At 32.8% G+C, this 13,755-nt stretch overlaps 3 protein-coding genes across 5 annotated transcripts; 2 read left to right on the top strand and 1 right to left on the bottom strand.

The window, feature by feature from the left end:
- On the top strand, positions 1,264 to 3,987 carry LOC104732731 (cytochrome c1 2, heme protein, mitochondrial). The gene is made up of 8 exons (XM_010452313.2): positions 1,264 to 1,367; positions 1,569 to 1,659; positions 1,920 to 2,131; positions 2,239 to 2,518; positions 2,601 to 2,672; positions 2,762 to 2,878; positions 2,992 to 3,057; positions 3,576 to 3,987. Exons 2-8 carry the CDS (start codon positions 1,600 to 1,602, stop codon positions 3,690 to 3,692), a joined length of 924 nt encoding a protein of 307 aa, XP_010450615.1. The 5' UTR covers positions 1,264 to 1,367; positions 1,569 to 1,599; the 3' UTR covers positions 3,693 to 3,987.
- On the bottom strand, positions 4,140 to 6,073 carry LOC104732730. Of its 3 annotated transcripts, none has more exons than XM_010452310.1 (3): positions 5,890 to 6,073; positions 4,980 to 5,721; positions 4,140 to 4,874 (listed from the first exon to the last, which is right to left on the bottom strand). In XM_010452310.1, the coding sequence occupies exons 2-3, from the start codon at positions 5,635 to 5,637 to the stop codon at positions 4,381 to 4,383; spliced, it is 1,152 nt and encodes a 383-aa protein (XP_010450612.1). In that variant the 5' UTR covers positions 5,638 to 5,721; positions 5,890 to 6,073; the 3' UTR covers positions 4,140 to 4,380. The 3 variants fall into 3 exon arrangements, with proteins under 3 accessions (XP_010450612.1, XP_010450611.1, XP_010450613.1); XM_010452311.2 differs by having other exon boundaries at positions 4,381 to 4,856; XM_010452309.1 differs by having other exon boundaries at positions 4,140 to 5,721.
- Positions 12,501 to 13,499, top strand: LOC104732728 (L-lactate dehydrogenase A-like; the record flags this gene model as incomplete). The annotated part of the gene is made up of 2 exons (XM_019233388.1): positions 12,501 to 12,656; positions 12,897 to 13,499. Coding segments are annotated over 2 exons (600 nt in total), but the record flags the coding sequence as incomplete, so codon positions are not given.

Genomic DNA, 13,755 nt, shown 5'->3' with positions numbered 1-13,755 from the left:
TTTTTTTTTTTTTTTTTTTTTTTTTTTTTTTTTGTTAGATATGATATATATGGAGTTAAGATGCCGCTCAGGAGGTGCCTCTCATCCCATAAACTCACTTAGCATTTATTTTAGGTACAAAAATCGCTAGACTATTCTACGTACGTACTCATATATATAGTTATGCATTCCCTTAATTCCAACAATAAATTAAAGCATCATTATCTAGCTCTTATAAAGGCTACGAGAGGACTTAGATAACATTATTCAAGTTAACCGTCTCACATAAATGGAAAACACGTAAGACATTCAAATTACTCACACTCGAGACATTCAACAAAAAGATCCCATTTCCCCTAATATATAATATATATCTTTACCTTTTAAGCACTAAATTAAGAACTTACAAGTTCAATCAATCAATTTATGTTAAGAAAGATATGTATCATAGCTTGAAAATATGTAGAAAAAGCTCCGTTGACATCTTACGTAAAATTATTTTCGGTGACTTTAGATTCCTTTGCCGAGACACAGTTTATGATTGCAAAAATTTAATGACTCTGCTTATGTCATATATGATAAGTTGGTAAAGAGATATGTTTGAAATGTGACTATATATATCCACCATGAGTTGCTTCTTTTTACCAGAGAAATGCATTCATGACCTATGCGGTCAGGAATTTTGTGGTCTAGATTCCTTAGACAATAATGACTTTGATACCATAGATCTCAATATTTTATAAGCATTAATCCTTTCCCTGACGAAGAATCGTACGTTGGATACAAAATAAAAGTGGTTTTAAACCGGTAAATAGACGTGTAATAAATATATTTTGCCTAGCTATCAACAATTAGCGAAACTGACTCTAAAGCACAAGCTATGCTAATTGCTAGATCCTCTGGATATTGTACTACAATCATGTTACTTCCTTCTTGTATTCAAAAGCAGCTAATTAAATCATGCAACCGAGTTTAGTGCAAAGCGTGAAAAGAACATATATAGTTATATACACACACAAACTAGTAAACAAGACTAGAATGTTAATAACATTATGTTATAATCTTAACCTACATTAATTTCGTAGGAATGTTACTGTGGTTACTCATCACTCAAAGTTTTCCCTCAAAGTTTCATATATTTTGGTACGGTACCCAGCGAAAAGTATTCCAGATATATATATTTTTTTTGTTGGGGTTTACGGATAGGCCTATAATGGGCTTTAATAAACGATATTAGGCCCATAAAAATTGAAAAATTACAAGTTGTTGTGTGTCAGTGTCACAGTCGCGTCATCTGGAAGACATACAATTTCTCTGGTATCTGTTTACTTCTTCTTCTTCCTCCTTTGTGTTGGTCAATCGCCGATCTCGTTGCTTCATTTTTCACTGTGAGTCTTTATAATTTTTCCTCGATTCTTCATATCTCATATCCGAATCAGCCATTTCTTCTTTTGATTTTTGTTTACTGGATCTATATAGAGAATCGGATTTTTTTCTAGGGCTCTACGCATTTTTTCTTGTTTCGAAAATCGTGTGTATGTGTAAAATGGCACCAAATGGTTGAGAATCGTCTCTTTTTGTTGTTTCAGCGAGGTTGATTGGTACAAAAGTGTTCATCAAATGGTTGGAGGTGGAGTTATCCAGCAGCTTCTTAGAAGGAAACTTCAATCTCAATCAGTCGTGAGTTTTGTTTTTCCCTATAACATCTTTTAAGGATCTGTTTGAATAGAGAAGTCATAGGTTTTGTTTGGTTCTTGTGTATACAATTCATTGGAGATTTTGGAATATAACAGCTTTAGACATATTGATTTGTGCTTAGAGAGTATGAAAAGAGTAGACTTTTGTTTCGTTAAGCATACTTAGCTACTTGGTCCTGGCCATTTTTGTTTTTGGTTTTTCTTACTGTTGTTCATTTGTTCTGTGTTATCAATCCACCACAGGCAACTCCGGTATTGTCATGGTTGTCTTCGAAGAAAGCTAATGAAGATGCTGGGTCTGCTGGTGTTAAAGCGTTTGCTCTCATGGGTGCTGGTATTACAGGGTTGTTGAGTTTTTCTACTGTGGCATCCGCTGATGAGGCCGAACATGGTTTGGAGTGTCCAAACTACCCTTGGCCACATGAAGGCATTCTCAGCTCATATGACCATGCTTCGTGAGTGTTTATTCAACCTACACTTTTGTCTCCAATATTCTTTTAATTGTAATACTAAAGCTGAAAACTTGACAAATTCGAGACCGGCGTTGATTTGTTATGAGCAGGATTCGTCGTGGTCACCAAGTTTATCAGCAAGTCTGTGCGTCTTGCCACTCGATGTCTCTGATCTCGTACCGAGACTTGGTTGGTGTTGCCTACACAGAGGAAGAGGCAAAGGCAATGGCAGCTGAAATCGAGGTTGTTGATGGACCAAATGATGAGGGTGAGATGTTCACCCGTCCTGGTAAACTCAGTGACCGGCTTCCTCAACCATACTCAAATGAATCAGCTGCAAGGTTCGCCAATGGAGGAGCGTATCCACCTGATCTAAGTCTTGTAACTAAGGTCTTGTGCTATTTCACTCAATTTGTTTACTTGTATCTAACTCATCGTCTGTGATCTAAACAGCTTTGTTTGGTTCTGCTAGGCACGTCACAATGGCCAAAATTATGTCTTTGCTCTGTTGACTGGTTACCGTGACCCTCCTGCTGGAATTTCGGTAAATTTCTCTCCTATTTTCGCCTAACACTTGTAATTTACAACTATAGATTGTTGGATGTTAAAAATGATCATGTGACAACGGTACAGATTAGAGAGGGGTTACACTACAATCCCTATTTCCCTGGTGGAGCAATCGCTATGCCAAAGATGCTTAATGATGAAGCTGTGGAATATGAAGATGGAACTCCTGCAACAGAAGCACAGGTTAGTTTTCCTCTGCTTAAGAAAAGAATTACAGACCATAGAGCTTTATCAAATTTGACCTTTCTTCGAGTTAGTAATAGTCTATAATGTTTCTTTGTGTAAATATAATGCAGATGGGTAAAGATGTTGTATCATTCTTGTCCTGGGCAGCTGAACCAGAAATGGAAGAGAGGAAATTGGTAAGTTTCTTTCTTTGATCATGTGATTCCATTGTTTTAGCTGTCGTTTCTATATATACAAGATTGCAGTAGGGGTGTCTATATCGGGGTTCCGGTCATTTGGTTTTCAGATTCAGTTTTAGAAGTTTGTAACCAAACTAAAACCGCATAGTCTAGATTGGTTTGGTAGGATTTTGGTTTAGAGATAGAAAAAATATTGTACCATTTTATCCATGTTCGGATTCTTGGTTCGGTTTAGCAGATTGAATCCCGTAGTTGCATGTTTGTGTTGACCACAACTGACAACACCGCTCTTGTCCTTAGACTGCTAATCCCAGGCCAACAGTAAAGCATTCTAGATACTACGTAGTCTGCTATTATGAGACATGAACTTGACTTATATGTTCTAGGGCGTATTGTTTCTCTGTATTCAAAACGGTAATGTTGGCCCTAAACCAACCCAAAAGGAACTTGCAAAATTCGGTGATCCGACTCTTTGCGCTTAGATTTCTGTTAACGTTGGTTCTATGTGTGTGCAGATGGGTTTCAAATGGATATTTTTACTGTCTTTGGCTCTGCTTCAAGCTGCATATTACAGGAGACTGAAATGGTCAGTACTCAAATCCCGTAAGCTTGTTCTCGACGTCGTGAACTAATCCCGTGAAGATCAGCTTTTCTCTGGATAATAAGCATTAATCTTGAAAGGGATGAAGTGGTGAAATCCCACTTTTTGTCTCCAAAGACATGTTTCTTTATTTATCGTTTAGAGAGTCTAATGAGGGAAAAGAAGTCAAGTTTCTTTTTTAACCTCATAGTTTACACATGATTTTGAGATTGTATCATTTCCATTTCTGTTTGTTTGTCTCCTAAGCCGGTCTCGGGTTGTTTTAATAAAAATATGTGGTTTTACAACCTCTCATGTGTATATCAAGAAACATGATTTTGTTACAATTCGAATCGCATAGAAATCAAAATCTGCATAATTGTCGACTGGTGGAAGGTTTGAACTTAAAAATCTGAATGGCATCATTCCTTTAGTCATTAGATTTGTAAATAACACAAACCTGAAATCTGATACATCAAATTGGTCATAACCAAATTACTTCTCTTGTGAACTCGATTTTGTTTTAACTTTGAAAATTGCGGGAAGAATTTAGACCAGATTCGTTAGGACAAAACCAGACAAACTACACAATCCTACAAACAAACGTTACAGAACTATCAAAACAAAAATGCAAACTTCTGGTTGTCCCTTGGAAATCAATCAAACATTTCAAAAAAATATAATGAGCTCAAAATTTAATAATAACCTTTATGAGAAAATACCAAAAAAATAGGAACAAATCAAACTCTGGCAGGCTTCTGCAAAACAGCCGAGAGATAAACCTCTGCTGCATCAGTTTTCTCTCCAACAACCCATTTCAGCTTCTTATACCCAAACCGCTCTATCAAACGCGTAAGAACTCTCTTCTTCTCATCATTCCCGCAATAGAAATTATCCAACCAGAACAACCCACCTGGTTTCAAGATCCGATCAAGATCAAACATCAAGAACTCCAGTTTCTCAGGTTTATTACTACCACCCGCTAAATCCAATCCACTAGAAGCACGAATGAGATCGAAAACATTGTCATAGAACGGTAACCTCTGCTCCAAACTCATGAACAACGGAAAAACACCTCTCGCAGCTATGAACTCGCTGTAAGGAGCATTTATATTCAATGTATTACTGATTATATTCACATCCTTTTCAGCCATTTTAGCAGCGAACGTACCTGAGCCGCTGCTAATATCGAACCCGATCCGGATCTTCCCATGGCCTAAACTCAAAACATCATCTATCAAGAAATCAGTCTTCACCTTAACCTTAACAAACCTATCCTTCTCATGACTAGTATTAGCTAGGTCAAAGCAACCAACACAATCCCGGTTCAGTTTCTTACCTCTCAAACAATCGAAACTTTTGCAGCCAAGACCGCTCCAGTTAACACTCTCGTTACTAACAGGTCTCCACAACGAATCAGGAAACGTAGCGAGACCTGGCTTATGTACAGTTTTAGCCAAACATCGACGTCGTGGCAACGGTTCACAAGCACGGAGAATCAACTTCTGTGCAAGGCTCCAATCATCAGGACACTTGTCGAAGACATTGTACGACATATACTGAGATAACAAATCTAGAGACGTTTCGCAGGAATGTCCAACAGATGCAACCATCTGTGTGATACCAGTACGAGAGTCTTTGCCGAGAGGAAGCTGATGTTGTTGGAGGAACAGTTTAAGCTCTTGGGGGACTTCAGGATGCGAGAGATCGAGAGATTCGTAACCGACCATCTTTGTCTCCATCTGAGAGAGTGTGCGGTGGGAGGAATCGATTTCTCGGAGGATGAGTGAGAGATGCTGAGAAACCAAAGAGACGTTGTTGGAATGAAGAGGATGTTGCGTGGTGTTGGATTGGGAATGAGACGAGAAGGCGTATAGTGCGAAGAGGTTTGTAGTGACTACAGAGAAGAGCATGAGGAGGTTGATGGCGGAAGAGAAGAGCGTTGATCGACTGAATCTTGCGGTTCCATCGCCAATCTTTAGCGATACGGATCCCATCTTAAGCGTTACAACACTTCAATATTTTGCATCAATTCACCAGTTGTACCATATTATATTGTTGGAACCTATGATTGATTGGATCTGCAAATACAATTGTATGATGTTTAAGATACGATCTTGAATACCAAAGTAGAAATGCAAAATAATACAAACAGAAAAAATGTCCAATAATGAACTGACGAAACAAGCAAAAGAGAAGATCTCAATTAAAATTGTGGGGATTTAGTAAACTTATCAATCAGATCTTACCAAATCAAGAGGAGAAAGTCACTATGAAGTAGAAAGAAGAAAGCTACTCAAGACTGAGGATCGCCGCCGACACACGAATTATATAATAAGTGATTTTAATATATTCTTCTTTTCAAAGAGTCCATTAATCAACAAAGAAAGTTGTGATCTTGCAACGCTGATAAAGTTTACCAAATACACTTCCCCTCTGTTCCTAGTCCTAGTTAATCCAACCTTTAGACCTTTTACACATATTAATCAAACCCATTCAAAATTCATTACAACTGCATCATTTTTTAGTGTTTTACAAAATTTTATAACTCTAAAGCAATAATATTTACTCTATCCGTTCCTTATTAATCCAATTTCTAGAAAACAAAAATTATTACAAAAAATATAAAGTTTAGGTTTTCTATTCATTTTTAATACTCCATCCGTTTTTATATATATGATTTTCTAGAGTTGTGCTTAAACATTAAAAAATCATTTAATTTTTGCTTATTTTGAACAAAAACATCATTCGATATCTAATTACACACAATTCAACACAATTCAAACAATAAAAAATAATCTGCATAATATAAATTTTTTTAACAATAAAAACAATTAATTTTGCATTGATATGTGAGAAAATCATGTATTATAGAACAAAAAAATTAGCTTAGAAAATCAATTATTTCCTCTGTATTAGAAATGATGATTTTTTAAGATTTTCATATAAATTAAGAAAACATTTAATGTTTAGCTGTAAATGCATTTTTAATAACATATTTCTCATACCTATTAACCACTAGTAGTTCATCAAAATTTTAAATTTTTAATTAATGAATCTTGAAATCTACAATTTTCTAGCATTAATTGATATAAAATTACATCAAATCAATCTTTGTGATACAATTAAAAATTCTAGAAAATTATATTTTGTGAAACAGAGGAAAAAAAAAAGAGTGGGGGGAGGAAGTAATTAAATGGTAAATTTTAAACTTCAAAACGAATAACTGAATACTATTGGTTTAAAGTTGTTAATCACAAAAATAAAGCAAGTAAAATCAGTTTTTAATATGTTTTCTTAATATGTGCAAAAATCATTAAAAATGGATTTATAAGGACAAATGGAATAATTTGTTTTTCTTGGAATTTACAATTCATCATCAATAACTATTAAGAAGTGCATAGATGATTTAATAGTGTCGTTAGAAATGTAAAATGATACTTTTTGTGAAACAAAAATAAAACTCTAGAATGACATTCTTTGTGAAATAGAGAGATTATTAATTTATTTAAGATTCATATTACTTGTCATTTTAGGTGATTTCACATAGATTAAGAAAACAATTAAATTTTCTTTTTTATATTTCATTAATATACTATTTCATTTGATATAAATAATTAATAAGCTAAAAAGTAGGAACAAAACTAGAAATTTGATTTATAAATTTGCTTCGTAAATACAAAAGGAGAAGTAATATGAAACAAAAAATTTACTCTAAAATAACAACTTAAAAAAAACGGAAGGAGTCATAATAATATTATTCAGGAAAAGCTCATTAGAGTCGTAGGCCTAAAGAAAACAATAGGAAGCCCATATATCTTGGGTCTTAATTAAACCTGATAATCTCACTTGCTCATTGGAAATTCTCATTTTCTAGAACTTGTGGAAATCTATACTAAATAAAAGTAGGAGCTATAAAAGTAGGAGCTTTAAGCTCCTTAAGTCGTCCACATGGGATTTAAAACAACCTATCGGGATTTGGCATATCACTTATTAACATTTTATACAATTTCTAGAATTTTCTATATTAAGAATTATTTTAAACGACCAATCTTTAACATTTTTGAAATTATGTTAAATTTCTATATTAAAATACTTATAAATAAGTGTATTTACAACGTCCCACATCGGCTAGAAAAATTTAGACAATGGCTGAGAACCATTATAAATAAGACTATTATGCTTCGAACTACGAATGAGCAGGAAGCTTGATTTATCAGGCGTCTAAATTTTGAAATTTTAAAAGTTTAAAATATTAAAATTATTGAAACTTTAAAAAAGTTCAAATATTATAAATATTTAAACTTTATAGGATGTTTAAAAATATTATAAATACCTCCATAAAAAGTTTAAAATATTATAAATATTTAAACTCTATAAGAAGTTTAAGTATTATTAATATTTTATCTCAAAAATATAAAACATGTTTTTATGTATGATTTTATAGATGATTTGATATTGTTTCTGTAAAATTATCTTTTGGGTCAAAGGAAGAAGGATTGACATCGCAAGATCTTGATTTGATGTTGTTTGAGTTAATTTTTGAGGTTTAAAGAATAAAGATATACATGTGTTAATTTTACTTTCTCTACAAGTAATTTGCAATTTTGTAGTATTTAGGATATTGGTTTGAAAAGTTTCAATACGTGTGGATCTAAAGCCGAATAAGTATACATGTGAAAGTATCAATAGTTGGGTGCATGTAGTGACTAAGCTAGTCCGTAAAATTGAAATTTTACGAGACAAGAGGCAATGATTTTGGTATTAGAGTTTGATGGGTTAACAAGTTGTGTGGTAGTCTTTAAAAAAAGGTTTTAAATAATTATTCAGTGGAATAATGTGAGGAAGCTGATGAGGAAGAGGAAGAAGAAGAATATAATGAAGAACCCGACGGTAAAGTAACGATGACCTTTATCATGAAAATTTGACAATGAAAATGATGAGAAAGAATATGAAGAGCAAGAATATAATGAAAAAATAAATCACGAAGACATAGATAGTTGTGGTCAATTAAATATGGGAAATTAAGATTAATTCATGATTATAAAAATGTTTTGTTTGTCTGATGGTCAAAAAAAAAGTTTAAGATATGCTAGGTTACCAGTTCGGTCCGCCTCGCCTGGACGTCCAAATAATTTCATGATTCTTTTGTCAGATTTGAATTTTTAACATAAGTGACTTTTGTATTTTTTTAAAGTAAAATTTTCACCAATCAATTGTAATTTAAAATTTTATATAAGCTAATATTTCATAACTGTCATCAATCATATATAATTTTTACCAAAATATATCCAAATAAACCCACGCGTAGCGTGGGTTCAAAACCTAGTCATATATATGAAAGTTGGCTAACATTCTCCATATGAATGCCACATCATCATTCCAGCATCTGCCACATATCTAGTTTTCCGTTCATTTCTTGCTTGTCGATTGGGTTCAGCACCTCACAGAAAAACGGGAATAACCAAGGAAGGCGAATGAGCAATACATAATTAATGTTAACTTTAAAACATATAGCAAAACATATAGCCTCGTTACGTCTTCCATTACAAAAGTTAATAATTCATTCATAATTGTTCATATTTAATTGTAAAATATCACAATTAACTAAATTTGAACTTTTTCATCTTATATAAAGACGTTGTGACGAAGGGAAAGGATTGAGCTCTAAAGGAGAAGATCACACAAGAATGAGCAGACATTAAAAAAAAATTCAAATAAAATCAACATTGCTCAGTAAGCTAATTGTGTGGCAAATTGCTTTGTTTATGATTTTGTTTTATTAAAAGTTTTTGTCATTATAAGATCTAACAAAGCTTATCTCTTTTCCAGCGAAACAAGGTTATAAACGAATCTTATGATGTGTTTTTTGTTTGAGTGATATTATTAAAAAAGTTGTTAGCTAGAAAAATACTTCAATATAAAGAGTAGTTGTTCATATGTTAATTTAAATTGCATTAGTGAATAATAAGAAAACTAGAAATTACAATGATCAAATCATCAAAACATGACATTTAAAATGATAAATAGAACAAAAATAAAAGGAAAGAAAACCCGCGGCATAGCGCGGGTAATCATCTAGTCTTATATAATGAAGTAAAGTTTCTTGAAAATCATGCTCTAAGAGGCTGACAAGTAGCGTTGTATTATTTTGACATGTGTCATTATTTTGAAATTTAAATATACTATTTTTTATATTCACTAAATTTAAATATAATTTATACTAAAAAATATAATCATTTTCAATGTATTTTTAGTAGTTATATAATTACCATATAAATTAAATTTGTTAGAAATTAAAAATACAATATTAATATTCAAAAGATCAATTAATTTAATTCTAAAGTAATATCAAAATATAAAAATATGAAAAGATTATAATATTAATTTGTTTTTAAAATATCACATCTTTTTATGCCAAAATATCAATTCATTTTTTTAAAATAATTTAAATAAAAAATATCTTATCATTTTTAATCTCTTTTTAGTAGTTATAATTATCATATAAATTAAATTTGTCAGGAATAAAAAATACAATATTAATATTCAAAAGATCAATTAATTTCATTCTAAAGTATTATTAAAATATAAAATATGAAAAGATCATAATATTAATTTGTTATTAAAATATCATAACTTTTTACGTCAAAATATTAATTTGTTGTCAGAAATATAAGAATTTGTACTCCCTCTTTATGAAAATTCACAGAAAAAAAAATTCAGTTCTCGTATATCTTCATGAACCAAACCCTAATCTGGAAAGGTGAAGAAAGTGTTCATGAACATCCTAAATAATCTGGATTCAGAGATCGTCGACGGTTCTTCTTAAGTTTGGCCTATCTGTTCTCTGGAATGTGATTCAAACCACATGATACACCATGTTAACTCGTCACACCGCCACAATCACATTTAAACAAAAGTTTCTAACCTCGAGAAAATATATTAAATTAATTTACTTTATATATATTAATTTAAATTTGACAAAAATAAAAAAAATTTGCATAAATTTATAGCCAAACGTAAAAATTTGATATAATGTTATTTCAGAGTAGTTATAATGTACTTAAATAGAACATTTGTCATTCTTAAAAATAATATAGTTTTTAAATTAAAAAATTATCATATAATACAATACACAGCTGAAGATATTTTATTTAAGTTAAAATATCTTTTCAAAAATGGTTAAATATATAGTATATCGAATAGTTTGCGTGATAAGACAATGTATTTTGTTGTGAAACTGTGAAAGTAATCGTTCTCATGGTATGTATTCACGTGAGGTGAACATATTTTTATGTATACAGTTGGTGATGTATAATGCTCCATTTAGCTATAACTCAGATAGATTGCGCACTCCAGAAATTAAGTGGATCTTTTAATCTATTTCTTAGTACCATTAATATTATTATCGAAGAACTACAAGTCATCCTCAACATTTTGATAATTTTGAGTTTATAACTATATTTTAAATACAAATTAATATAAATTATAATCAATAAGCACCAGAGTATTTTTTGAACTAAATCTATAACACAAAATTTTACATGCTTTTTAGTTTAGATTATCAAATCGATATTATATAATAAATATTCTTTGGGCGTTTTAGCAAATCAAAATTATTTGATCAAAGACACTTTAAAAAAAATTATTATTTTATTTTAACCATAGTCCCAGAAAAGATACTCATAGTCAATTTACTTTTTTTTTTTTTTTTTAAAGGTGAAAAAATAAAGGAGTAGTTTAAACTTTAAAGGTCAAATTGAGCCTTCATAATTCAAAAGCTACATTGTCTCTGGCCAATTTACAACAAGCTTTTTGCTGTCTAGCGAATGGCGTGAGAAGAACATCACTACTGACACTACATGGATGTTATTGCTTCATTTCCAAGTTTCCCTTTGGTCTTCAACACCTGCAAAATCAAATTCAGAGAGTTTCTCCATCTTAAATCTTTCAAGGAGACGGTATAAAAAAGGTGAAAATATGAGACTGTAAAATTTTTTGGACTTACCAAAAGTCTCGTAGAAGAGTCTTGCACTTTCCTTATGTATCCTTACAGACAATATATGTCAATATCACCTTCTATGGTGTAAAATTATCCTCCCATTGCAAGGTAATATTAAAAGTTTGTCCTACCTCAAAAATCGATGAATCTTGTCGTTTGTTTCGTTGTTTAAGGATTAGCTTTCTTAAATTTTTTTGTCCCTGATCAGGTGGCCACGATTAATCAAGAAGAAGATTCGGATCAGACCGATTTTTAGAGCCAAAGAGGAAACCACAGGGAAAGATATGGTAAACATATCAAATGAACAATCAGACTATTGATATAATGTCCCCATATGTGACAAAAATAGCTAAGGGCATGTTTATCGGGGGGTTGTAAGGGGGGTTTATAGATTTTTAGTGGGTTAAAATTAAATCAAAAGAAAAGAAAATTAAGAAGAGACTCTCTTATATTATAACCCGAAATCGTTCATAAGAGACTGCAACGTGTCAAATTTTCGTTGGCCAACAGAATAATAGAAAAGGGAAAAAAATTTTTTTTTGCCGGATTAATTTTCTCTCTTTCTCTCTTTCTCTCCCGATAAACTTCTCTCTTTCTCTCCCGTTCAAAGTCTCGATCCGAGAAAGGAAGATCTGCAGATCAAAGTCTCTCTTTCTCCCGATCAAAGTCTCGATTTGAATCGGCAGAGATCTGCTTGAACTTAGGGTTGTCTGATGTTTGTTCTAGAAATTAGGGTTCTTGGTTTGTTCTTCAAAAATTAGGGTTCTTTGATCCCATTTGTAATGTTTGTGTTTAGTTTATGGTGGGTTGGTTGTAGTATTATCCGATTGATAAGTGATGGTTTAATCCTGTTGATGTTTCTCTAATCCTGTTGATGTTTTGACTTACGTTGCTTGGAAGCTCTCTGGTTTCCCGGTGAATCGGGTGCTTGGATCTGGTACTACTAACCTCGATTCTTCTCGGTTTAGATTCTTAATCGCAGATCATCTCGACGTTAATGCTCAGGACGTACAGGTCAGTTTTGTGTTGGAGCTTCAATTTTATATATTTTTTTAGTTTCAATTGGGATTAGATGATTGATAAAAGGTTTGTGCTTTTTGGTAAATACTGATTAAGGAGTGATTTTGTATGATAAAAACCTATGCTTTAGTGGTTTTATACTGCAATTAAGGAGTGATCACTGATCAGGTGATAATAGCTCCGATGATCATAATGTATTGTTGAGACTTGAGACGATCAGTTGGTTTTGTGTAGGCATTTATTGTCGGAGAGCATGGAGACAGCTCGGTGGCATTGTGGTCGAGCATAAGTGTTGGAGGGATTCCTGTCCTAAGTTTTCTAGAGAAGCAACAGATTGCTTACGAGAAACAAACCCTTGAGGACATCCACCAAAGCGTAGTTGGTAGCGCCTATGAAGTCATTGGACTCAAGGGTTACACTTCTTGGGCCATTGGTTATTCTGTTGCTAATCTGGCTCGCACTATTCTCCGTGACCAGCGCAAGATCCATCCTGTCACGGTTCTTGCTCGTGGCTTTTATGGTGTCGATGGGGGTGATGTCTTCCTCAGCCTCCCGGCTTTGCTTGGACGCAATGGTGTGGTCGCTGTGACCAATGTGCATATGACTGATGATGAGTCTGAGAAGCTGCAGAAGTCGGCTAAGACTATATTGGAGATGCAGAGCCAGTTGGAACTTTGAATAAACCACATCGCTCTGCTTCAGTTTTATAACTGTTGTTTTGTTATGATCATCAGTCCCATGGATGATAGTGTTATTGTTGATCTTTTCATGTTATGTAAATGCTTCTTTTTCATGGAGATTGGAGAATAATCCCAACTTGAGTTCTATTATGAGTAATGACGGAAACATAAGAATGAAATGATGGTTTAAGAGACGATTAGTTACAACTTACAACACAGACTTGAGTGTGAGTTAGATCAATCGACACGGTTGATAATATGAGGCTTTAATGACTGCGTGATGTAGTCATATTTCATTCATTAAAATAGCACAAAAACCCGTTTTCTTATGAGGAAAATCCATTCTTCTGAAGCTTTAGCAAGTGGAGTGAAAAAAATAAATGCTTGCAACATGATTTGGTTGAGAATATTTG

This window comes from Camelina sativa, chromosome 12, assembly GCF_000633955.1.
Source record: "Camelina sativa cultivar DH55 chromosome 12, Cs, whole genome shotgun sequence".
Taxonomy (NCBI): Eukaryota; Viridiplantae; Streptophyta; class Magnoliopsida; order Brassicales; family Brassicaceae; genus Camelina; species Camelina sativa.
This window is presented reverse-complemented; position numbering and strand designations above follow the sequence as displayed.